The 17,023-nt window shown below is 68.7% G+C and overlaps 2 protein-coding genes across 7 annotated transcripts in view; one reads left to right on the top strand and one right to left on the bottom strand.

The window, feature by feature from the left end:
* Window positions 1-499: 499 nt before the first annotated feature.
* Window positions 500-9,319, top strand: NACAD (NAC alpha domain containing). Its single transcript, XM_088018672.1, has 9 exons — window positions 500-566; window positions 2,487-3,983; window positions 4,044-7,901; window positions 8,006-8,121; window positions 8,209-8,283; window positions 8,637-8,783; window positions 8,852-9,001; window positions 9,094-9,234; window positions 9,305-9,319. The coding sequence occupies exons 1-9, from the start codon at window positions 500-502 to the stop codon at window positions 9,317-9,319; spliced, it is 6,066 nt and encodes a 2,021-aa protein (XP_087874798.1).
* A 1,673-nt stretch (window positions 9,320-10,992) lies between these two features.
* CCM2 (CCM2 scaffold protein) overlaps window positions 10,993-17,023 on the bottom strand; it is a 47,668-nt gene continuing 41,637 nt past the window's right edge. For all 6 annotated transcript variants that reach the window (XM_028108953.2, XM_028108950.2, XM_028108954.2 and 3 more), the window contains 6 exons: window positions 15,391-15,527; window positions 14,039-14,174; window positions 12,939-12,996; window positions 12,662-12,800; window positions 12,303-12,441; window positions 10,993-11,441 (listed from right to left, as the gene is read on the bottom strand). In XM_028108953.2, coding sequence (XP_027964754.1) covers window positions 11,161-11,441; window positions 12,303-12,441; window positions 12,662-12,800; window positions 12,939-12,996; window positions 14,039-14,174; window positions 15,391-15,527 — 890 coding nt within the window. In that variant the 3' untranslated portion in view covers window positions 10,993-11,160. The remainder of the gene's footprint in view (window positions 11,442-12,302; window positions 12,442-12,661; window positions 12,801-12,938; window positions 12,997-14,038; window positions 14,175-15,390; window positions 15,528-17,023) is intronic.

The following is a 17,023-nucleotide window of genomic DNA, read 5'->3' as shown; positions in this document are numbered from 1 at the left end:
AGCTCACCTCCTGGATGGAGGCAAGGGGGACGCAGGAGGCCGGGCACCAGGACGGCGCCGCCACCTCCCCCAGGGCGCCGAGGCCCCTGCGCCCCGCGTGCCGACGACCCTCCCCAACCCCGCCTCTTCCAGGCCCGGCTTCGGGGTGATGTTCCCTGGGGTCCGGCCAGCTTCCGACTGGCCCCCGAGCCCCCTCGCGTTCAGGGGGGAATGCTGCGGGAAAGGCGGGGCCGCGCAGCGCGGAGGGAGGGCGCAGCCCCGGTCGGGGGAAGGAGGGAGGCCGCCCCCCCCGCCCCCCCCGCCCCCCCGCCACGGCGCTCCGCAGTGCTTGGGGCGCACGCGCACGCTCACTCGGGGCGCCAGGCGGGCGGGGCGGTGCTGACGTCATCCGATGACCCACCCACCCCCTACCCCTGGCCGAGGGGCGGTGGCCGCGCAGGCTCCGCCGGACGGACGCACGGACAGACCGGGCACCGAGGGAAGGGCGCACGGTCAGGCCATGCCCGGGGAGGCTGCCCGTGCCGAGCCGCTGCTGCCGGAGGCGGGCAGGCCCGGGCCCCGCACAGGTGAGGCCTCGGGCTGTGCCCCCTGCGCGCGTCTCGGCCGCCCTGTCCCTGCCTGTTCCCTCTCCGGTCCCTCTCCCTGCCTGTCCCCTCTGTGCTTCTCCCTTCTCCAGTCACCACCCCCCCCAGTCCCCTCTCCGGTCCTTTTGGCGCCCTGCCCTTTCGAGCACCTGAATCTTGAGCGCCCCCCAACCCCCCAGCCCCGCACGTCCCAGCTCAGGACTGCGGGGAAGGGCGGGCGGGCGGAAACGGGATGTCCTCCAGGAGCCAGAAGCGGCGCGAGGGCCTGTGAGCATCCCAGGGCTCCGTGGCTCCCGGCCCGCGTCCCGCCCTCTGGGCCGCCGCCGCCCCATTGTCTGTGAGGAGCTGCGGGCCCTGGCCCCATGACTCTGGACCAGAGGTGGGGGGTTCTCAACTGCACCCCCAACACCGGGGGCACTCGCCCCCTAGATGCCTGAAGCCGCCTCAGGGCCGGTGATTGGTCTGCCCTGGGCAGGTGGAGCCGGATGGAGCTGGCGCCTGGGGAAGCCGTGGGGGGCGGGGGGGCAGGCTGTGAGGGTGGGAGGTCGGATGCCCTGGGGGAGCAGGGTCTGGGGGGCAGTGCCCCGGAGTGCAGGCCTACATCCTGGGGGAGGCCAGGTCAGCAAGTGTGGATGGAGGCTGAGGGGGTCAGCCTGGGTCTGGAAGGATCAGCCAGGGGGGCCCAGCAGGAGGTCAGCCATGAGTGACCCCTGGAGGGCCAAGGGCACCTTGCTGTGGATAAGTCACCTGGGAATGTCACCAGTGCTGGGTCCAGGGACCTGGCCTCCCTCTGGGGTCCAGTAAAGCAGGTGGAGGCTAGGACTCCCCAGACTCAGGGTCTCAGGCTGCTTGATGACCTTGAATGCTTACAAAAACCTTTGACCTTTGGCTTCCCTTCCTCACCCCCCCCTCCTTGGCCCAGCTCTGCCCTCTCCCTGCCCCAGGGCGGGTGGGCAAGGGTACCCCAGGCTCAGTGCCAGGAGCCGGTCTCCACCCACCCCACCCACCACACCCACCTCCAGGTGTTGGGTGTCTGTCACTCGGCAGTGGACCCGAAGGACCCCCTTCTTGCGATCCCCTGGCCAGCCTGAGAATCCCAGTAGTGTGGCCCGAGGGCCCCGAGGGACTGCCCCTCATTGCTGCAGGCCGATGGACAGGCTGGGGAGGGCACCGCCCCTTTGTAAAAGCTTCACCTCTAATCCTGGCAGATACTCGACTTTGCAGACAGACAGCTGAGGCACGGAGCTACTTGTGGGGTGATCATGGGTGATAGAGCAGGAACCCCCCCCCCCCGCCACCAAGAACATGGTCGGGGCCCAAGCAGCCCCCGTAACACTGCCCTGGGACCGGCTGGCATATTCCTGGCGGAGGGAACCCTTCTCACCCCCATGCTCCAGCTCGGCCCCCGTGGGACGCGCAGCCTGAGGACGCACACACGCACAGTGGCCCCGCTTCCCTCCTCCGTGCACCAGCTCTCGGAGCAAGAGCGAGGGCACAGCCGGATGGCACCTCCAGAGGCTGGCCTCGGGTGTGGGCAGCAAGGAGAGAGACGAGGCAGAGAGGCGAGACCCCCATGCACAGGAGGTGGGAGACCTAGAGCGTCCCAGGGCCAGCGGGGTGCAGGTGCCCCTGCCCCCGGGGGCCTCTGACACAGGAGGTCAGGAGAGGTCGTCCACCAGGCGCAGCACAGATCGAGGGCAGGGGGCCGGCCAGCCAGCGTCCGCGGAGACAGGTGCTCGTCCAGCCTTGCCGAGGCTCAGACGGGAGCCACGCCGCCCACCCCCGACCCCCTGGCCCCAGGCTGTGCCCCTGGGGTCGGAACTCTCTGAAATTCTCCCCCAGACGCAGCAGCTCCAGCCCCCAGAGGGTGTCTGCCCTCCTCATGCCCCCCTCTGTCCACAGAGTCGTCCTGTGATGTGGCCGCAGCCACCACCCCGAGAGGGGACCGGCTGGAGCACTGTGCCCTGACCCCCGGACCCAGCGCCCTGGCCCTGGAGTTTCTGCCCAGCAAGCCGGGCGCCCGGCCCCCGCCGGAGGGAGCCAGCTGGGATGCAGGGCCGGGCGGCACCCCCTCGGCGTGGGCGGTGCCCGCAGAAGGCAGCCCCAGCCCGGGGTCCCCCGAGGCCCAGCCTGCCGGGGGTCCTCCCCCAGCCACCCTGGAGCCCCGGATCGTGATGGGTGAGGAGACCTGCCGGGCGCCCCCGCCATCCAGGGCAGCCCTGCCAGAGCTCAGGGACCGGGAGGGTGGGCACCCCAGCCTGGACCCACCCCCCGAGGTGTGTTCTCAGGGTGACCCTCCTGTGCCTTGCCCTGCCCCAGACCCTGACCCCTACTTCACACCGCCCTCCACCCCCACCGAGAGCGCCTGTGGCCTGCTCCCTGGCCCCGGGCCCCGCAGGGAGGCCCGGGACGCCCCGGCTGAGCCAGGGGACTCGCCGCCCGCCTCACCCTCGGGCTCCTACATCACGGCAGATGGGGACAGCTGGGCCTCGTCCCCCTCCTGTTCCCTGAGCCTGCTGGCCCCGGCCGAAGGGCTGGACGTCCCCCCAGGCTGGGGCTTCTCCCCAGCGGGCTCGGTGGCTGACGAGGAGTTGTCTCCCACGGGGCCCGCCGGCCCCCCGACCCCGGAGTCCAGCGTCTCGGCCGACAGTAGCTCGTCCTGGGGCCAGGAGGGCCACTTCTCCGAGCTGGACTTCCTGGCCAACGACCCCATGATCCCCGCCGCCCTCCTGCCCTTCCGAGGCAGCCTCATCGTCCAGGTGGAGGCCGTGGAGGTGACGCCGAGGGCCCCCGAGGACGAGCAGGAGGAGGGGGCCCCTGTCCCCGGAGGGGACCCAGCCGGGGAGGGCGAGGACGACAGCACGTTTGCGTCCTCCCTGCAGTCCCTGTCTGACCTCTCCATCACCGAGGGCATGGACGAGGCCTTCGCCTTCCGGGACGACACCTCGGCAGCCTCCTCCGACCCCGACTCGGCCTCCTACGCGGGGGCAGACGACGAGAGGCTGTACAGTGAGGAGCCCCACGCGCGGCCCGCTGCCCTGCGCCAGCACAGCCCTGGCGAGCCCGCTCCCGCCGCCCCCGAGCAGGGGGCCTGCCGAGCCACCGAGCGCCAGGAGCCGGGCGCCCAGGTCCCCGGGCCGGGCCAGGCCTCCGCCGCCGCCGCCGCCGCCACATCCCCTCACACCCCGCGGGAAGCCCCAGGCCTCTCCGGGGGGAGCCCCCAGGCCTGGAGGGAGGAGGCAGGCTCCCTCTGGGGTCCAGCACCTGCTGCCCCGGGCAGAGCTCAGCCCTTATGGGAGGATGACAGCGCGGCCTTAGGCCCGGGCCCTTGGACCGCCCCGGAAGAGGGAGCCCTCACGCCAAGCCCAGAGTCTCTGCAGAAGCTGGAGAAAGAAGCAGGCCAGGACCCTGACTCTGTGGCCACACCCCTGCCCCTGCAGGACGCGGGCCTCCCCTCAGGCCAGGCGCCCGCTTCTCTGGTCAGCCCTGTGCCCCAGCCGGGAGAAACAGACAGGACCTTACCCCAGGACTCTGACTCTGGGGCCACCCCTCTGTCCCTGCAGGACGTGGGCCTCCCCTCAGACCAGGGGACCCCCACTGGGGCCAGGCTTGAGATCCTGCAGAAGGGTGCAGGCTGCATGCCAGGAATCGAACCTGTGGTCACTGCAGCCCAGCACGAAGGACAAGTGACCTTGGAACTGAGGCCAGCACCTGAGGAGAGGGACACAAGCTGCACTGGAGGCCCGGAGCCTCCAGCCTGGGAACAGGCCCAGCTGGATGGCCTGGAGCCAGCTGCAGATGCTGGGACACCCTGGGCCTCATGGGGAACTGCAGGCGCCTCCAAGCCTCACATGGAGGCCCTAGATTCCCCCAAGCCTGCCACAGAGGCTGTGGAACTCTCTGGACCTGACACAGAGGCCACAAATTGCCCCAAGCCTGTCACGGAAGCCCCAGAACACCCAGAACCTGCCACGGAGGCTGTAGAATGCCTGGAGTCTGCCACGGAGGTCCTGGAATACCCTGAGCCTGCCACAGAGGCCCCGGAACATTCTGAGCCTGCCACGGGGGCCCTAGAATGCCCAGAGCCTGCCACAGAAGCCCCGGAACATTCTGAGCCTGCCACGGAGGCCCTGGAATGCCCAGAGCTTGCCACAGAGGCCCCGGAACATTGTGAGCCTGCCACAGAGGCCCCAGAATGCCCAGAGCCTGCCACGGAGGCCCCGGAACATTCTGAGCCTGCCACAGAGGCCCCGGAATGCCCAGACCTTGCCACAGAGGCCCCAGAACATTCTGAGCCTGCCACGGAGGCCCCAGAACGCCCAGAGCCTGCCACGGAGGCCCCGGAACGCCCAGAGCCTGCCACAGAGGCCCCGGAACATTCTGAGCCTGCCACAGAAGCCCCGGAATGCCCAGAGCCTGCCACGGAGGCCCCGGAACACCCAGAGCCTGCCACAGAGGCCCCGGAACATTCTGAGCCTGCCACGGAGGCCCCGGAACGCCCAGAGCCTGCCACGGAGGCCCCGGAACATTCTGAGCCTGCCACGGAGGCCCCGGAACGCCCAGAGCCTGCCACGGAGGCCCCGGAACATTCTGAGCCTGCCACGGAAGCCCCGGAACGCCCAGAGCCTGCCACGGAGGCCCCGGAACATTCTGAGCCTGCCACGGAGGCCCTGGAACGCCCAGAGCCTGCCACGGAGGCCCCAGAACACCCAGAGCTTGCCACGGAGGCCCCGGAACATTCTGAGCCTGCCACAGAAGCCCCAGAATGCCCAGAGCCTGCCACGGAGGCCCCGGAACATTCTGAGCCTGCCACGGAAGCCCCAGAACGCCCAGAGCCTGCCACGGAGGCCCCGGAACATTCTGAGCCTGCCACGGAGGCCCTGGAATGCCCAGAGCCTGCCACGGAGGCCCCGGAACACCCAGAGCTTGCCACAGAGGCCCCGGAACATTCTGAGCCTGCCACAGAAGCCCCAGAATGCCCAGAGCCTGCCACGGAGGCCCCAGAATGCCCAGAGCCTGCCATGGAGGCCCCGGAACATTCTGAGCCTGCCACAGAGGCCCCAGAATGCCCAGAGCCTGCCACAGAGGCCCCAGAACATTGTGAGCCTGCCATGGAGGCCCTGGAATGCCCAGAGCCTGCCACAGAGACCCCCGAACATTGTGAGCCTGCCAGGGAGGCCCTGGAATGCCCAGAGTCTACCACGGAGGCCCCGGAACATTCTGAACCTGCCACAGAGGCCTCGGAATGCCCAGAGCCTGCCACGGGGCCCCCGAAACGCCCAGAGCCTGCCACAGGGGTCCCAGAATGCCCAGAGCCTACCACGAAGGCCCTGGAACGCCCAGAGCCTGCCACAGAGGCCCCAGAACACCCAGAGCCTGTCACAGAGACCCCAGAACATTCTGAGCCTGTCACGGAGGCCCCGGAATGCCCAGAGCCTGTCACGGAGGCCCCAGAATGCCCAGAGCCTGCCATGGAGGCCCCAGAACGCCCAGAGCCTGCCACAGAGGCCCCAGAGTATTCTAAGCCTGCCACAGAGGCCCCGGAATGCCCAGAGTCTGCCACAGAGGCCCCGGAGTATTCTAAGCCTGCCACAGAGGCCCCGGAATGCCCAGAGTCTGCCGCAGAGACTCCAGAACACCCAGAGCTTGCCACAGAGACCCCAGAATACTCTGAGCCTGCCACAGAGGCCCCAGAACACCCAGAGCCTGCCACAGAGGCCCCGGAATGCCCAGAGCCTGCCGCAGAGGCCCCAGAACACCCAGAGCCTGCCACAGAGACCCCAGAATATTCTGAGCCTGCCACGGAGGCCCCAGAACGCCCAGAGCCTGCCACGGGGGCCCCAGAACGCCCAGAGCCTGTCACGGGGGCCCCAGAACATTCTGAACCTGCCACAGAGGCCCCGGAATGCCCAGAGCCTGCCACGGAGGCCCCGGAATGCTCAGAGCCTGCCACGGGGGCCCCGGAACACCCAGAGCCTGCCACAGGGGCCGCAGAACGCCCAGAGCCTGCCACGGGGGCCCCAGAACACCAGGAGCCTGCCACGGGGGCCGCGGAATGCCCAGAACCTGCCACGGGGGCCCCGGAACGCCCAGAGCCTGCCACGGGGACCGCAGAATGCCCAGAGCCTGCCACTGGGGCCCTGGAACGCCCAGAGCCTGCCGCAGGGACCGCAGAACACCCAGAGCCTGCCACGGAGGCCCCAGAATGCCCAGAGCCTGCCACGGGGGCCTCAGAACATTCTGAGCCCACCACAGAGGCCTCAGAATGCCCAGAGCCTGCCACGGAGGGCCCGAAATGCCCCAAGTCTGCCACAAAAGCTCCAGAATGCCCAGAGCCTGCCACAGGGCCCCCTAGGCCTGCCATGGAGGCCACAGACCCACCCAAGCCTGCCTCCATTGGAGAGGAAGTAGCTGAGGGCCTGTTGGCACCTGAGCAGGGAACCGGTCCCAGTGCCTGTGTGCGTGCTGGTGATGGAGCCGAGCCCCACTTGCCCCTGGTGGAGGCCCCAGGGGGTGAGAATCAAGGGGCTGGGGGCCTCGAGTCAGCACCCCAGGGTGCTAGGAAGGCTCCTGGGGATAGTGGCCCAGAGGTACGTCCTGCTGCTCGCCCCGAGGTTGGCCCTACATGGCCCCAGAGCCCAGCGGAGGAGGGAAGAGCCAACCCTGAGCCCAGGTCTCCCGTTGCTGTGGCCTCAGAAGCTGCGCTGGGCCCCTGCTCCGAGTTTCCACCGAGGTTCGTGCCCAGGCCTGGCAGGGGCTGCCCCAAAGAGCCTGCCCGCACCTCTCCAGCACCCTGTCGGCAGCCGGAGCCCGGGCCGGGCCCAGGCAGTGGAGAGTGGGCACAAGTAGCACCCAGAAGCCCCAGCTCGTCCCCAGCACGAGCCCCCAAAAGCCCTGCCAGGGGCCTGCCCAGTGTGCCCCAAGACAGGCTCCTCGTCCCAGAGCCCCCCGCTCCTGGGGTCCCTACAGAGGCAGCCCCGTGCCCCATGGCACCCCTCGCCCCCTGCCCTTGCCAGGGCCCCAGGGAAGACTCGGAGGAGGGCAAGGAGCCCCCGGGCTCTCCGGGCTTCCAGCCGCCACAGGCAGGAGCCCAGCGGGCGGTGGCTGCCTTCTCAGGAACCACGAAACCTCCTGGGGCCGGGCATCGGGTTGGCCTCCCAGCCCACTCCCCGATCCTCAGCCCCAAGACGGCCCCCACGGGCGACACCCATGCCAAAGACCAGGCCTGGCGGATCTCGCCCCCCTGCCAAGTGCCTCCTGGCCCTCGAGGGCCCCCGGCCGCCGAGCAGCAAGATGACCAGGACAGCCTGGAGGAAGGTGAGAGGGGCCGGGGCTGGAACGCTGTCCTGAGCCAGGGACCAGAGGTGGCAGGTGGGCAGGAAGCCATCCTCAACGCACACACACCCCTACCCCATGCCCAGACTCGCCGCCGAGGGCTCCGGGATCCGGCCAGCACTCGGACAGCCACGGCGAGTCGTCTGCAGAGCTGGAGGAGCAGGACCTCTCAGGAGCGCAGACGGCGCAGTGCCCGGCCCAGGTGCCTGGCCCGGGAGCAGGGAGGCCGCACCCCTGGGAGGGCTCCACCCCACCCTCCCCTCGGGTGCTCAAACCCTGTCCTCCCCAGTCCCCGGCAGGTGGCGGCAGCGAGGAGACCGTGGCCAAAGCCAAGCAGAGTCGTAGTGAGAAGAAAGCCCGAAAGGTCGGTGGGGGTCCCGCCCGGGCCACTCCGTGGGGGCGGGGCCTGCTGCATAAGGGGACCCTTCACACCCAGTGGCCGTCGGGTCGTGAAACTGCTGGACGCCGGAGCGTCCATCGAGACCGTGCCCCCAGCTGGGGTCCGGCACCCCACTCAATGCCCCGGGGCACTCCCACAGGCTCTGCCCAGAGACCACAGAGGGTCCCCCAGGGTTGGCGGCAGAACCCTCGTTCCCCCCGTCAGTGTGCTCTCTCCCCCTGGGCCCACCCGCTCCTCCCCACCCCAGCCTGGGACACACACACTCCCTCCCGCCGGGGTCGATGCCCAGGTCTGAGCACCACCCCCCGTGACCCCAGGCTATGTCCAAGCTGGGCCTGCGGCAAATCCAGGGGGTCACCCGGATCACTATCCAGAAGTCCAAGAACATCCTGTTTGTCATCGCCAAGCCTGACGTCTTCAAGAGCCCAGCCTCGGACACCTACGTGGTCTTCGGCGAGGCCAAGGTCTGGCAGGCCGCGGGAGCGGGTGGGGGCCCGGGGTGCGGGACGGGCTGACCGCCGTGCCCCTGCAGATCGAGGACCTGTCCCAGCAAGTGCACAGAGCTGCTGCTGAGAAGTTCAAAGTGCCCGCGGAGCCTTCCGCCCTGGTCCCCGAGTCCGCGCCCGGGCCGCTGGTGAGGCCCGAATGCGAGGAGGAAGAGGAGGAGGAAGAGGAGGAGGAGGTGAGGCACAGGGCTGGGGGGGGGCTCAACGGCTTTTCCTGGGGGTGGGGGCAGCCCCAGAACCTGCCTGCTTGCCCCCCCGCCCCCCGCAGGTGGATGAGGCAGGGCTGGAGCTCCGTGACATTGAGCTGGTGATGGCGCAGGCCAACGTGTCGCGGGCCAGGGCGGTGCGGGCCCTGAGGGACAACCAGAGCGACATCGTCAATGCCATCATGGTGAGTGGCCGGCCCCTTGTGGGCCCCCTGCTGCTGGCCCTGCCGCGCCCCTCCCCAGCCCGCCCTCTCTCTCTGCCGTTTCCTGCAGGAGCTCACCATGTAGCCGCTGACCGCCATCTGCCCGCACAGCTCCGTCCCTGCCCCCGGCTCTGCTGCTCAATAAATGGGTGTCTCCTCATGGCCTCTGCTCTGGCTCCTACCTACCCGGGCGCGCGCTCCAGCCGAAAGGGGTTTGTGAATGGGTGGAGACGCTTCCTGGGTCCGTGCAGAGCCCCAGGAGGGGGGGTCCCCCCTTCCATGTCCCAGACGGCGGGGACCTGTTCCCCATGTTCTCAAAGGCTGGTGGTCCTACCCGCTCCTGCCCCAGAGCTGGTGGCGTTCCCATGGCCCTAGAGGGTGGGTGATCTCTCCGTGTCCCAGAGGGTGGGGGTCTGTCCCATATCCTCAGAGTGGGAGTCCTCTCTGTCGCTAGAGGGTGGGGGTCTGTCCCCACTTGTCCCCAGAGGGTGGGATCCGTCCTGTGACTCTAGCAGGTGGGGGTCCATCTTACCCCCCGCCGCCGTGGCCCCAGTACCCAGCCTGCCCAGACGGTAGGCAGTCACCTGGCTGTGGCCCAAGGCGTGGGCCTGGGGACTGGTTTTGGGAAGGAACTCCCCAGACTCGGGGGCTCTGGAGGTTTAGCCGTTGAAAAGGTGTTTGCTGGGGGGTGGGGGCAGCGACTGGCCCCCAAAGTTCCTGGCCCCTCCTGGCGCCCCGCTCTGGAGGGACCGCCCATCCCCTCCACGTTCCCTCTTCTCCAAAGCCCGGGGACCCGCGGAGGGGGGCTGCGTGTGAGAGGGACCCCTGGAGAGGAGGGAGCGGCTCCTGCCGTCCACACAGGGCACTTAGACCCGGCTCCACGGTGCGGCCACCCCACCCCGACCGCTCGCCGGGGCCACTCACACCCAGGGTAGGCTGGCCCTGCCTGGACGGCTTCAGCTGTTCCAGGTGCTGCCAGGGCAGGTTGACCTGTGCTCCTGTTGGGAGACCTACCCCATACCCCCTTGGCTCTGCGGCCCTGGGCCGACCGGCAGCTCCCGGACAGCGCAGGCCGGAACCAAGCGTGAGAGCCCTCCTCCCGTCCGGACCTGCCGCTGGCCAGGAAGCAGACCCCCGCCTGGCCCCCACACGGCCTCACTGTGGGCCCAGGCCTCTGTCCTCCCTCTCCAGGACCCCAGCACCCACCCTGCTCAGCCTGGGGCTTCCCACACGTGCTGCCGGGGGTCTCCCAGGGCAGGGACCTTCTAGGTGAGGAGGGGCGTCTCCAGGGCCACCCCCACTGCCTCCCCATGTGCCAAGGGCAGGGGAGGGGCCCAGCCCAGGGAAGGCCTAGAACACAGTGCCCCCCCCCACGCCCCCTGGAGACCGGGACCCTGGGCTTCAAGATGACAGGCTCTCGGGGTGGTGGGTGGGGGTGGTGAGGGTGAGGGTTTGCAGGGGAGACCACCTGTGGTGGCAGCGAGACCGAGGACTGGGGCACTCGGATGAGGGCAAGGGGGGGCAGGCGCCACGCTCGGGAACCCGGAGCCCGCTCCCAACAGCGAGGACCTGCGCTTGCACCAGCGCCCAGGCGCCCTGCTGCCCCCAACCCCACGTCCACGAAGCAAAAGCCCCAATCCCGTCCTCCCGGTCTGCGACGAGCACCGACAGGCAGCCGGCCCCCAGGCCACAGCGCCCGGCCCGTCGTGCGGGCCCGGCTCCCCCACCGCGAGACCAGAAGCACGCCGGGACCAGAAATGAATTATTCACATCGCAGGAAACTTCTTTGAAGGTCTCTGAGAGTTTCGACAGGAACGTCGTGTGCAAAACTGAAAGGACCCCCAGGACCCCTCCTGGGCACCGGCGCCCCGGGGCCAGTCCTTCACAGTCGAGGGCGCACCGGCGGGCGGGCCCCTCCCGGCGCCGTCAGGCCGAGTCCCGGTCCATGCTGCAGCCCAGAGCCTCGATGTCGTTGCTGATGTCCGAAATCATACGGTCCCACTCGTCCCCTTCCGAGGGCACAGACTGGTCGTCGGAGCTGCCCGTGGCCCTGTTCCCGGTGCAGGCGGAGGTGGAGGCGGAGCTCAGGGCCCGCCGGTACCTGCCAAAACTGTCGGTGATGATACCGCGGCCGTCCTTCACCCCGATGGTCTCGAGGAAGTTCTCGAAGTGCTGGCTGTCCTTCTCCGGGATGAAGGGCCGCAGACCTGTGGACACGGGGTGTGCCTGACGCCAGGCCTCCGGCGGGGAGAACAAGCCTCTGCCCGCCCCGGCCGCCCCGCGTCCAGCCCCGTCCGACGGGCACCGCAGGCCCGTGCAGGTGCCGGGTCTGCAGCGGGCGGCTGGCCCCATCTCCCTCCCTCGGGCCGGGTGGAAGCGCACCCACAGGCCTCCAGGTGGTGCAGAACGGGGGCGAGGGGGGCAGGCCAGCCTCTGAGGAGCACCACCCACTTCTGTAAGAATAAGCCAGAAAGGAACACGGAGCTGGGGGCTGGGGGCTGAGGCCGCAGCCCTGGCCGCATGGCTGACCCCAGCGGGGAGGCCACAGGGTCGGCAAGAGCTCAGACTGCACGCAGCAGGCCAGGCCTCCAGCCCTACATCCCCCGTGAGTGGAGAGCCCCTCAGTGGCTGCTGACAAGGGTATAACCCAGGCCCCCCCTGGATGGTGGGGGCAGAGCCCGGGAGCCTCCACTGGCCCCCATCAACCAGCCGGGTTCTCTAGGGTCAGCACGGCGGGAGGCACGGCCACACTGCCATCCCTGAGGGCGTGGGCAGGTGGGCAGGGCCCCGACCACCCTGCCCACCCAGCTCTGAGGGCCGGCATCTCTGCAAAGGCTGGTCCTTCTCCCCAGAAACGGGATCCGCTTCCCGTGCGCAAACTCCTCGTCACCCACCAAAACCCTCTCGAGCGCCGAGCCCCTGAGGAGCCCCACCCTGGCCCCCACTCCAGGGCGAGCAGCTCCTGGCTTCCCCTCAGTCTGGCTCCCACGGGCAGGTCCCACCAGTCGCTGGCAAGGGCCCTCGGCGGCGGGGCCCCCACGCTGCGGCCGCACGCCTGCGGGGCTCACCGAGCAGCAGGAACTTGCGGCTGTCCCCGTACAGCTGCCGCAGGTTGATGCAGAACTCGTGCACGGACGCCCCGTCGCGGTAGTCGTGCAGCAGTGCAGCGAACTGCTGGATCTCCTGGGAGGACAGCTTGGTGCGCAGCTACCCGCAGCGGGGCAGGGGTGCGGCGGTGAGCGGCGCCGCCGCCACCCCTCACCTCACCCGCAGCGCCCCCGGGGACTGCGCCCGCAAGGAGCCCGGGGCACGGGCGCGCGGACGGAACCACGTGACGTCCAGCAGCGCGGTTCAGGGGGGTCCGCTGAGCAGCCCGTGCCCCGGCCCCGCCGCGCGCCCCCCCCACCGCCCCCCAGGGGGGGCGCACCGTCAGCATGTAGTCCTGCAGCAGCTCGGTGGCCGTGGCGCTCAGCTCGCTCTCGCTGACCATCTTGGCGTGGGGCGCCGTCTGCGTACAGAAGGACAAGGGCGAGACGCCGCCCGCGTGCGCACACTCGGGGAAGGCGCTGCAAGAACAGGAGCCGTGGGCACGCGGCTCCCGGGCTCCACGTCGCACCTGCGCCCCGCGCCCCCCTGCGAACGCGCACTTCCGGCCAGGGGCGCCCAGTGGGGGCGTGGGGGCGGCCAGCGGGCGGGGTACTCACAAAGTGCCGGCTTCCGTCTCGTACGGCTCCTTCACGTCCACCTTGGTGGAAGAGTCGTCTGTACAGGGTGCGGACACAGGGGCTTCCGGTTACGTGGGCAGGGGCACAGAGTCCCGGGGCCCAGCACCCCGCGAGACGTGGGCCCTGGCGGGGGCACCTCCTTCTTGAGCAGAGCCACCGCCCCCCCCCCGGGGCGCGAGCAACAACACCGGCTCCTCCTGGGGGGGGTCTCGACCGGCACCACCCGCCACAGGTGTGGGCCTGAGCGCAATGCTCCGGGCTTCGGAGGACGCACCAAACGGGGGGCTGAAGAGCGCTCCCCGAGGGCCAAGGATAGCACAAGCGGGACTTGTGGCTGCCGCATGGCATCCTGGGGCCCGGGTTACTCTGTCTCCTGTGCCCGCTTTAGACGAGGAGTGGGATCCCAGAGGCCGGACAACTTGCCCAACCGCAAGGGGCTGGCCGAGGGCAGGAGCCATGGTCAGAGGCGGGGCTGACCCCCAGCCTGGGCCCGGTGGGCTCCACGCAGGCAGGGAGGCGGGACCCCCGGCATGCCTGAGCCCCTGGCACCAGCAAAGAGCCCGGGACACCGCAGCTACTCAGGAAACACTGGATGGGTGACCTAAGGTCCACGTGACACAGACCGTGAGGGACACGGACACCATCCTGCACAATGCTGAGCTCTGAGAGGCGGCTGGGAAGTGCGGAGTCGGGGAGCGGTGCGAGGAGCAGGGGGCGCTCCTGGCGGGTGGAACACCGGGCTATGTGAGCCGCCTGCCGAAAATGCTCCGCAGATACAGCGGAGGGGGTGGCCTCCATGTGCTCCCCCCACCGCAGCCCAAGAGCTGTGAGGTCTGGGGGTTCCTCCCCACACACACCCCCTCCAGCCCCAGGCCCTCTGTTCTGAGGCAGGTGAAGGGACTTCAGCTGAGAAGGCGTTCCCTGCCCCCCCGACGTGGTGCAGGAAGCCACCGGGCTCCCGGGGCAGGGGACATGTCTGCCTGCAGGTAGACGTTGGCAGTGGAGTCTGGGAACGAGGCATTGGTGCAGAGCCACAGGGATGGGGACAGCAGCACCACTGCCCACCCACGCTCACGTACCGCTGTGAAGGGACAGGTGGTGGGTGGGTGTTGAGGCCCCATCGAATATGGCTCTGTCCAGAAAGTCGATCGTGGACTCTGTGTACACAATCTGGAAGACCTGCCCCAGCAGAGAACACAGCTCCTCCGCAGCGACCTGCCGTGGGGACAAAGCTGGACCCTCCTGGGCAGCGTGCCGGCCACCTGGCTCCTCACATGCCCAGCTGCCCGACGGGGCCACATGGGGACCAGCTCACGTCCAGGCGGCTCTCTGGACCCGAGGGGGCCAGGTGTGCCAGTCAGCTGCCAGCCCTCCTGTCCCCCCACCTGGCCCACCAACACCCTGCCCGCGCTGCTGCCCCAGGCTCAGGGACAACACTCCCAGCACGGGACACGGCTTCACACGCGTGCTGTTAAGGCAGGGTCCCCTCTGGGGCGGTTCTGCCCCCGGACACGGGACAGTGACCAGAGGGGCCTGCGGTGGGGACAGGCCAGGGAGGCAGCCCCATGAGGAAGAACTGGCTAGAAGGTGGGCAGAGCCAAGGAGGGGCACTGATCAAAGGGTCCCCAAGGCAGGGGGTCCCCACTGCAGTCTTACAGACACAGAAACTACACACAAGGTGACCAAGGAGCTCCTGGAGGCTGGCAGCCCTTGGGTAGCTGAGGGGGCCCCAAGCCCTAACTTGCCACTCCCAGGGCACAGCTTGGGGTGCAGAAGACCACCACCCCCATCAGCGCTGGGGAAAGGGTGAGGCCCCTGGAAGAGAAGGAACACAGCCTGAAGGCACCAGACTCAGTGAGCCGGACAGGGGCCTAAGCAGGGCCTAAGCATGTTGTGGGCGGGGTCTGGGGAGGGGGAGGGGCCTGGGTCGGGGGTGTGGGAGGGGCCTGGGTGGGAGGGGCCTAGGTAGGACTATGAGAGGAGCCTGGGTCAGGGTGTGGGAGGAGCCTGGGTAGGGGGTACGGGAGGGGCCTGGAGTGGGAGGGGCCTAAGTCGGGATAGGGGGAGCCTGGGTGGGGTACGGGAGGGGCCTGGGGTGGGAGGGGCCTAGGTCAGGATAGGAGGAGCGTGGGTCAGGCTGTGGGAGGAGCCTGGTGGTATGGGAGGGGCCTGGTGTGGGAGGGGCCTAAGTCGGGATAGGAGCGTGGGTCAGGCTGTGGGAGGAGCCTGGTGGTGTGGGAGGGGCCTAGGTCAGGATAGGAGGGGCCTGGGTCAGATTGTGGGAAGAGCCTGGGTCAGGGTATGGGAGTGGCCTGGGTCAGGGTGTGGGAGTGGCCTGGGTTGGGGAGGTGGGAGGGGCCTGGGCTGGTTGTGGGCAGGACAGGGGCGAGGTATCGGTGGGCTTGAGTCCCAGGTCCCACCCTCTACTCACCTTGCTCTCTGTGGCTAGGATTACCAGGCAGCAGGCCTCCACAGGCCCCACTCCGCTCTCTGACAGGGAGACTGCGGTGAGGCCTCTGGAACTTTCTGCACACAGACTCTGGCTGGGGGAGATGCCAGGGTCCTGGGCTGAGAAGTCAACAGCGCAACAGGTTAGAGCAGGTGTGGGAGCTTGACAGCAGGCTCTAGGCAGGCCCTACCTGGCTCAGGTAAGGGACAGGCGTGCCCCCTGCCCCACCTTCTCAGCTAAGCTGCCCCCATCTTCACACTCTGCAGCGGCTGCTCTGGCCACTGCTGAGAACTACCACCCCACCGGGCCCTCAAGCATCCCTGCCACAGATGATGCTAGTGTCTTGGGCTGAGATGTGAAATGGCCAATATTTAGCTGCTTTTGGTCTACACACAAAATGGTATTCCCAGGGTTCCACTCACAGGAACCACGGGCATGAACACAATCCTGACAGATGGGGACACTGAGGTGTGGGGGCCCAAGGGCGTGAGAGGGGCAGAGTCCAGGAGGGGATGTGGACTCCGGCCCACGTTTCTAACACTCCGCCCACCACCTCGTCAGACAAAGGTCCCAGGGCACGGACGCACGGGGCAACTCCCAGCCCGCCCAGAGCAGGGAGGGAGGCCCCCGCCCTGGGAAGTACGAGCACACCGGCACAGCTGACCGGGGAGCAGGAGCTGGAAGTGAAGCTCACATTCCCCCTGATGCTGGGGTATCTCCGGACAGGCCCACGCCAGCACGGAGGGCACCTGGAGCTCAGACATGGCTGGGAGCCGGGAACCAGGCAGAAGCCACACTCGGGACGGGCGTGCCCGCAGAGCCCGGGGCCTGGCACCCCGTGAGCCCCACGAACACCGCCGTCAGACCCCAGGACTGCACCGCCCCACGGCGGCCACAGGCCATAGGCCCTGAGCACATGAAATGTGGCAAGTCCACACGGTGCCGTGTGCGGAGTGCAGACTACACACAGGGTCTCAGGGGAAGTACAAAGAAGACAGGGCACACCTTGTTAATAACGGTCATGCTGGTTATGCATGGGCGCCACATTGGTATGCATGGGTATGAAGGACTGAATAAAATACATTCTTAACACTGACTTCACTTGCTTCCTTTTACTCCCTTTACTGTGGCCACCAGAACATTTTAAGGAGCTCTGCGGCCCCCAGCATTGTGTGACGTGGGCATATTCCCGGTCGTAGTCCTGCAGGCTGCCCTCACAGCTCTGGCTTCAGATCCCCCATGTGCGGTCCGACACCCGCAGAAACACCCTCCGTGTCTGCACAGTCTGCCCCGCCCGGCTGCGCCCGGACATCGGGTCACCTGCCCTCCAAGCAATGCCCACCACACGGAGCCCCTGCAGCCAAGCCCGGACCCCACACGCCCACCCCCCACACACTGCCCCAGGCACCGACGCAGCCTGGCCCGCAGAGGTGCACACACGTGCTGCGCGCGGTAGGCACTTAACACACATGAGCCGTCACGGCCAGCACACTAGGACCCCTACGTGCCGGATCCCACACACAGCACGCTGGGGCCACTGAGACGCGCAGGCTCACGGTCTGCGGACCATCTGCTAAAATGAGGAGGGTACCAGGACACAGGGATTCCTTCTCTT

The sequence above is a fragment of the Eumetopias jubatus genome, unplaced genomic scaffold (genome assembly GCF_037043125.1).
Source record: "Eumetopias jubatus isolate StellerSeaLion01/CBP00866 unplaced genomic scaffold, mEumJub1_p1.0 scaffold_14, whole genome shotgun sequence".
Classification (NCBI taxonomy): domain Eukaryota; kingdom Metazoa; phylum Chordata; class Mammalia; order Carnivora; family Otariidae; genus Eumetopias; species Eumetopias jubatus.
Note: the sequence above shows the minus strand (reverse complement) of the source record. Positions and strands in the feature narration are given on the sequence as shown.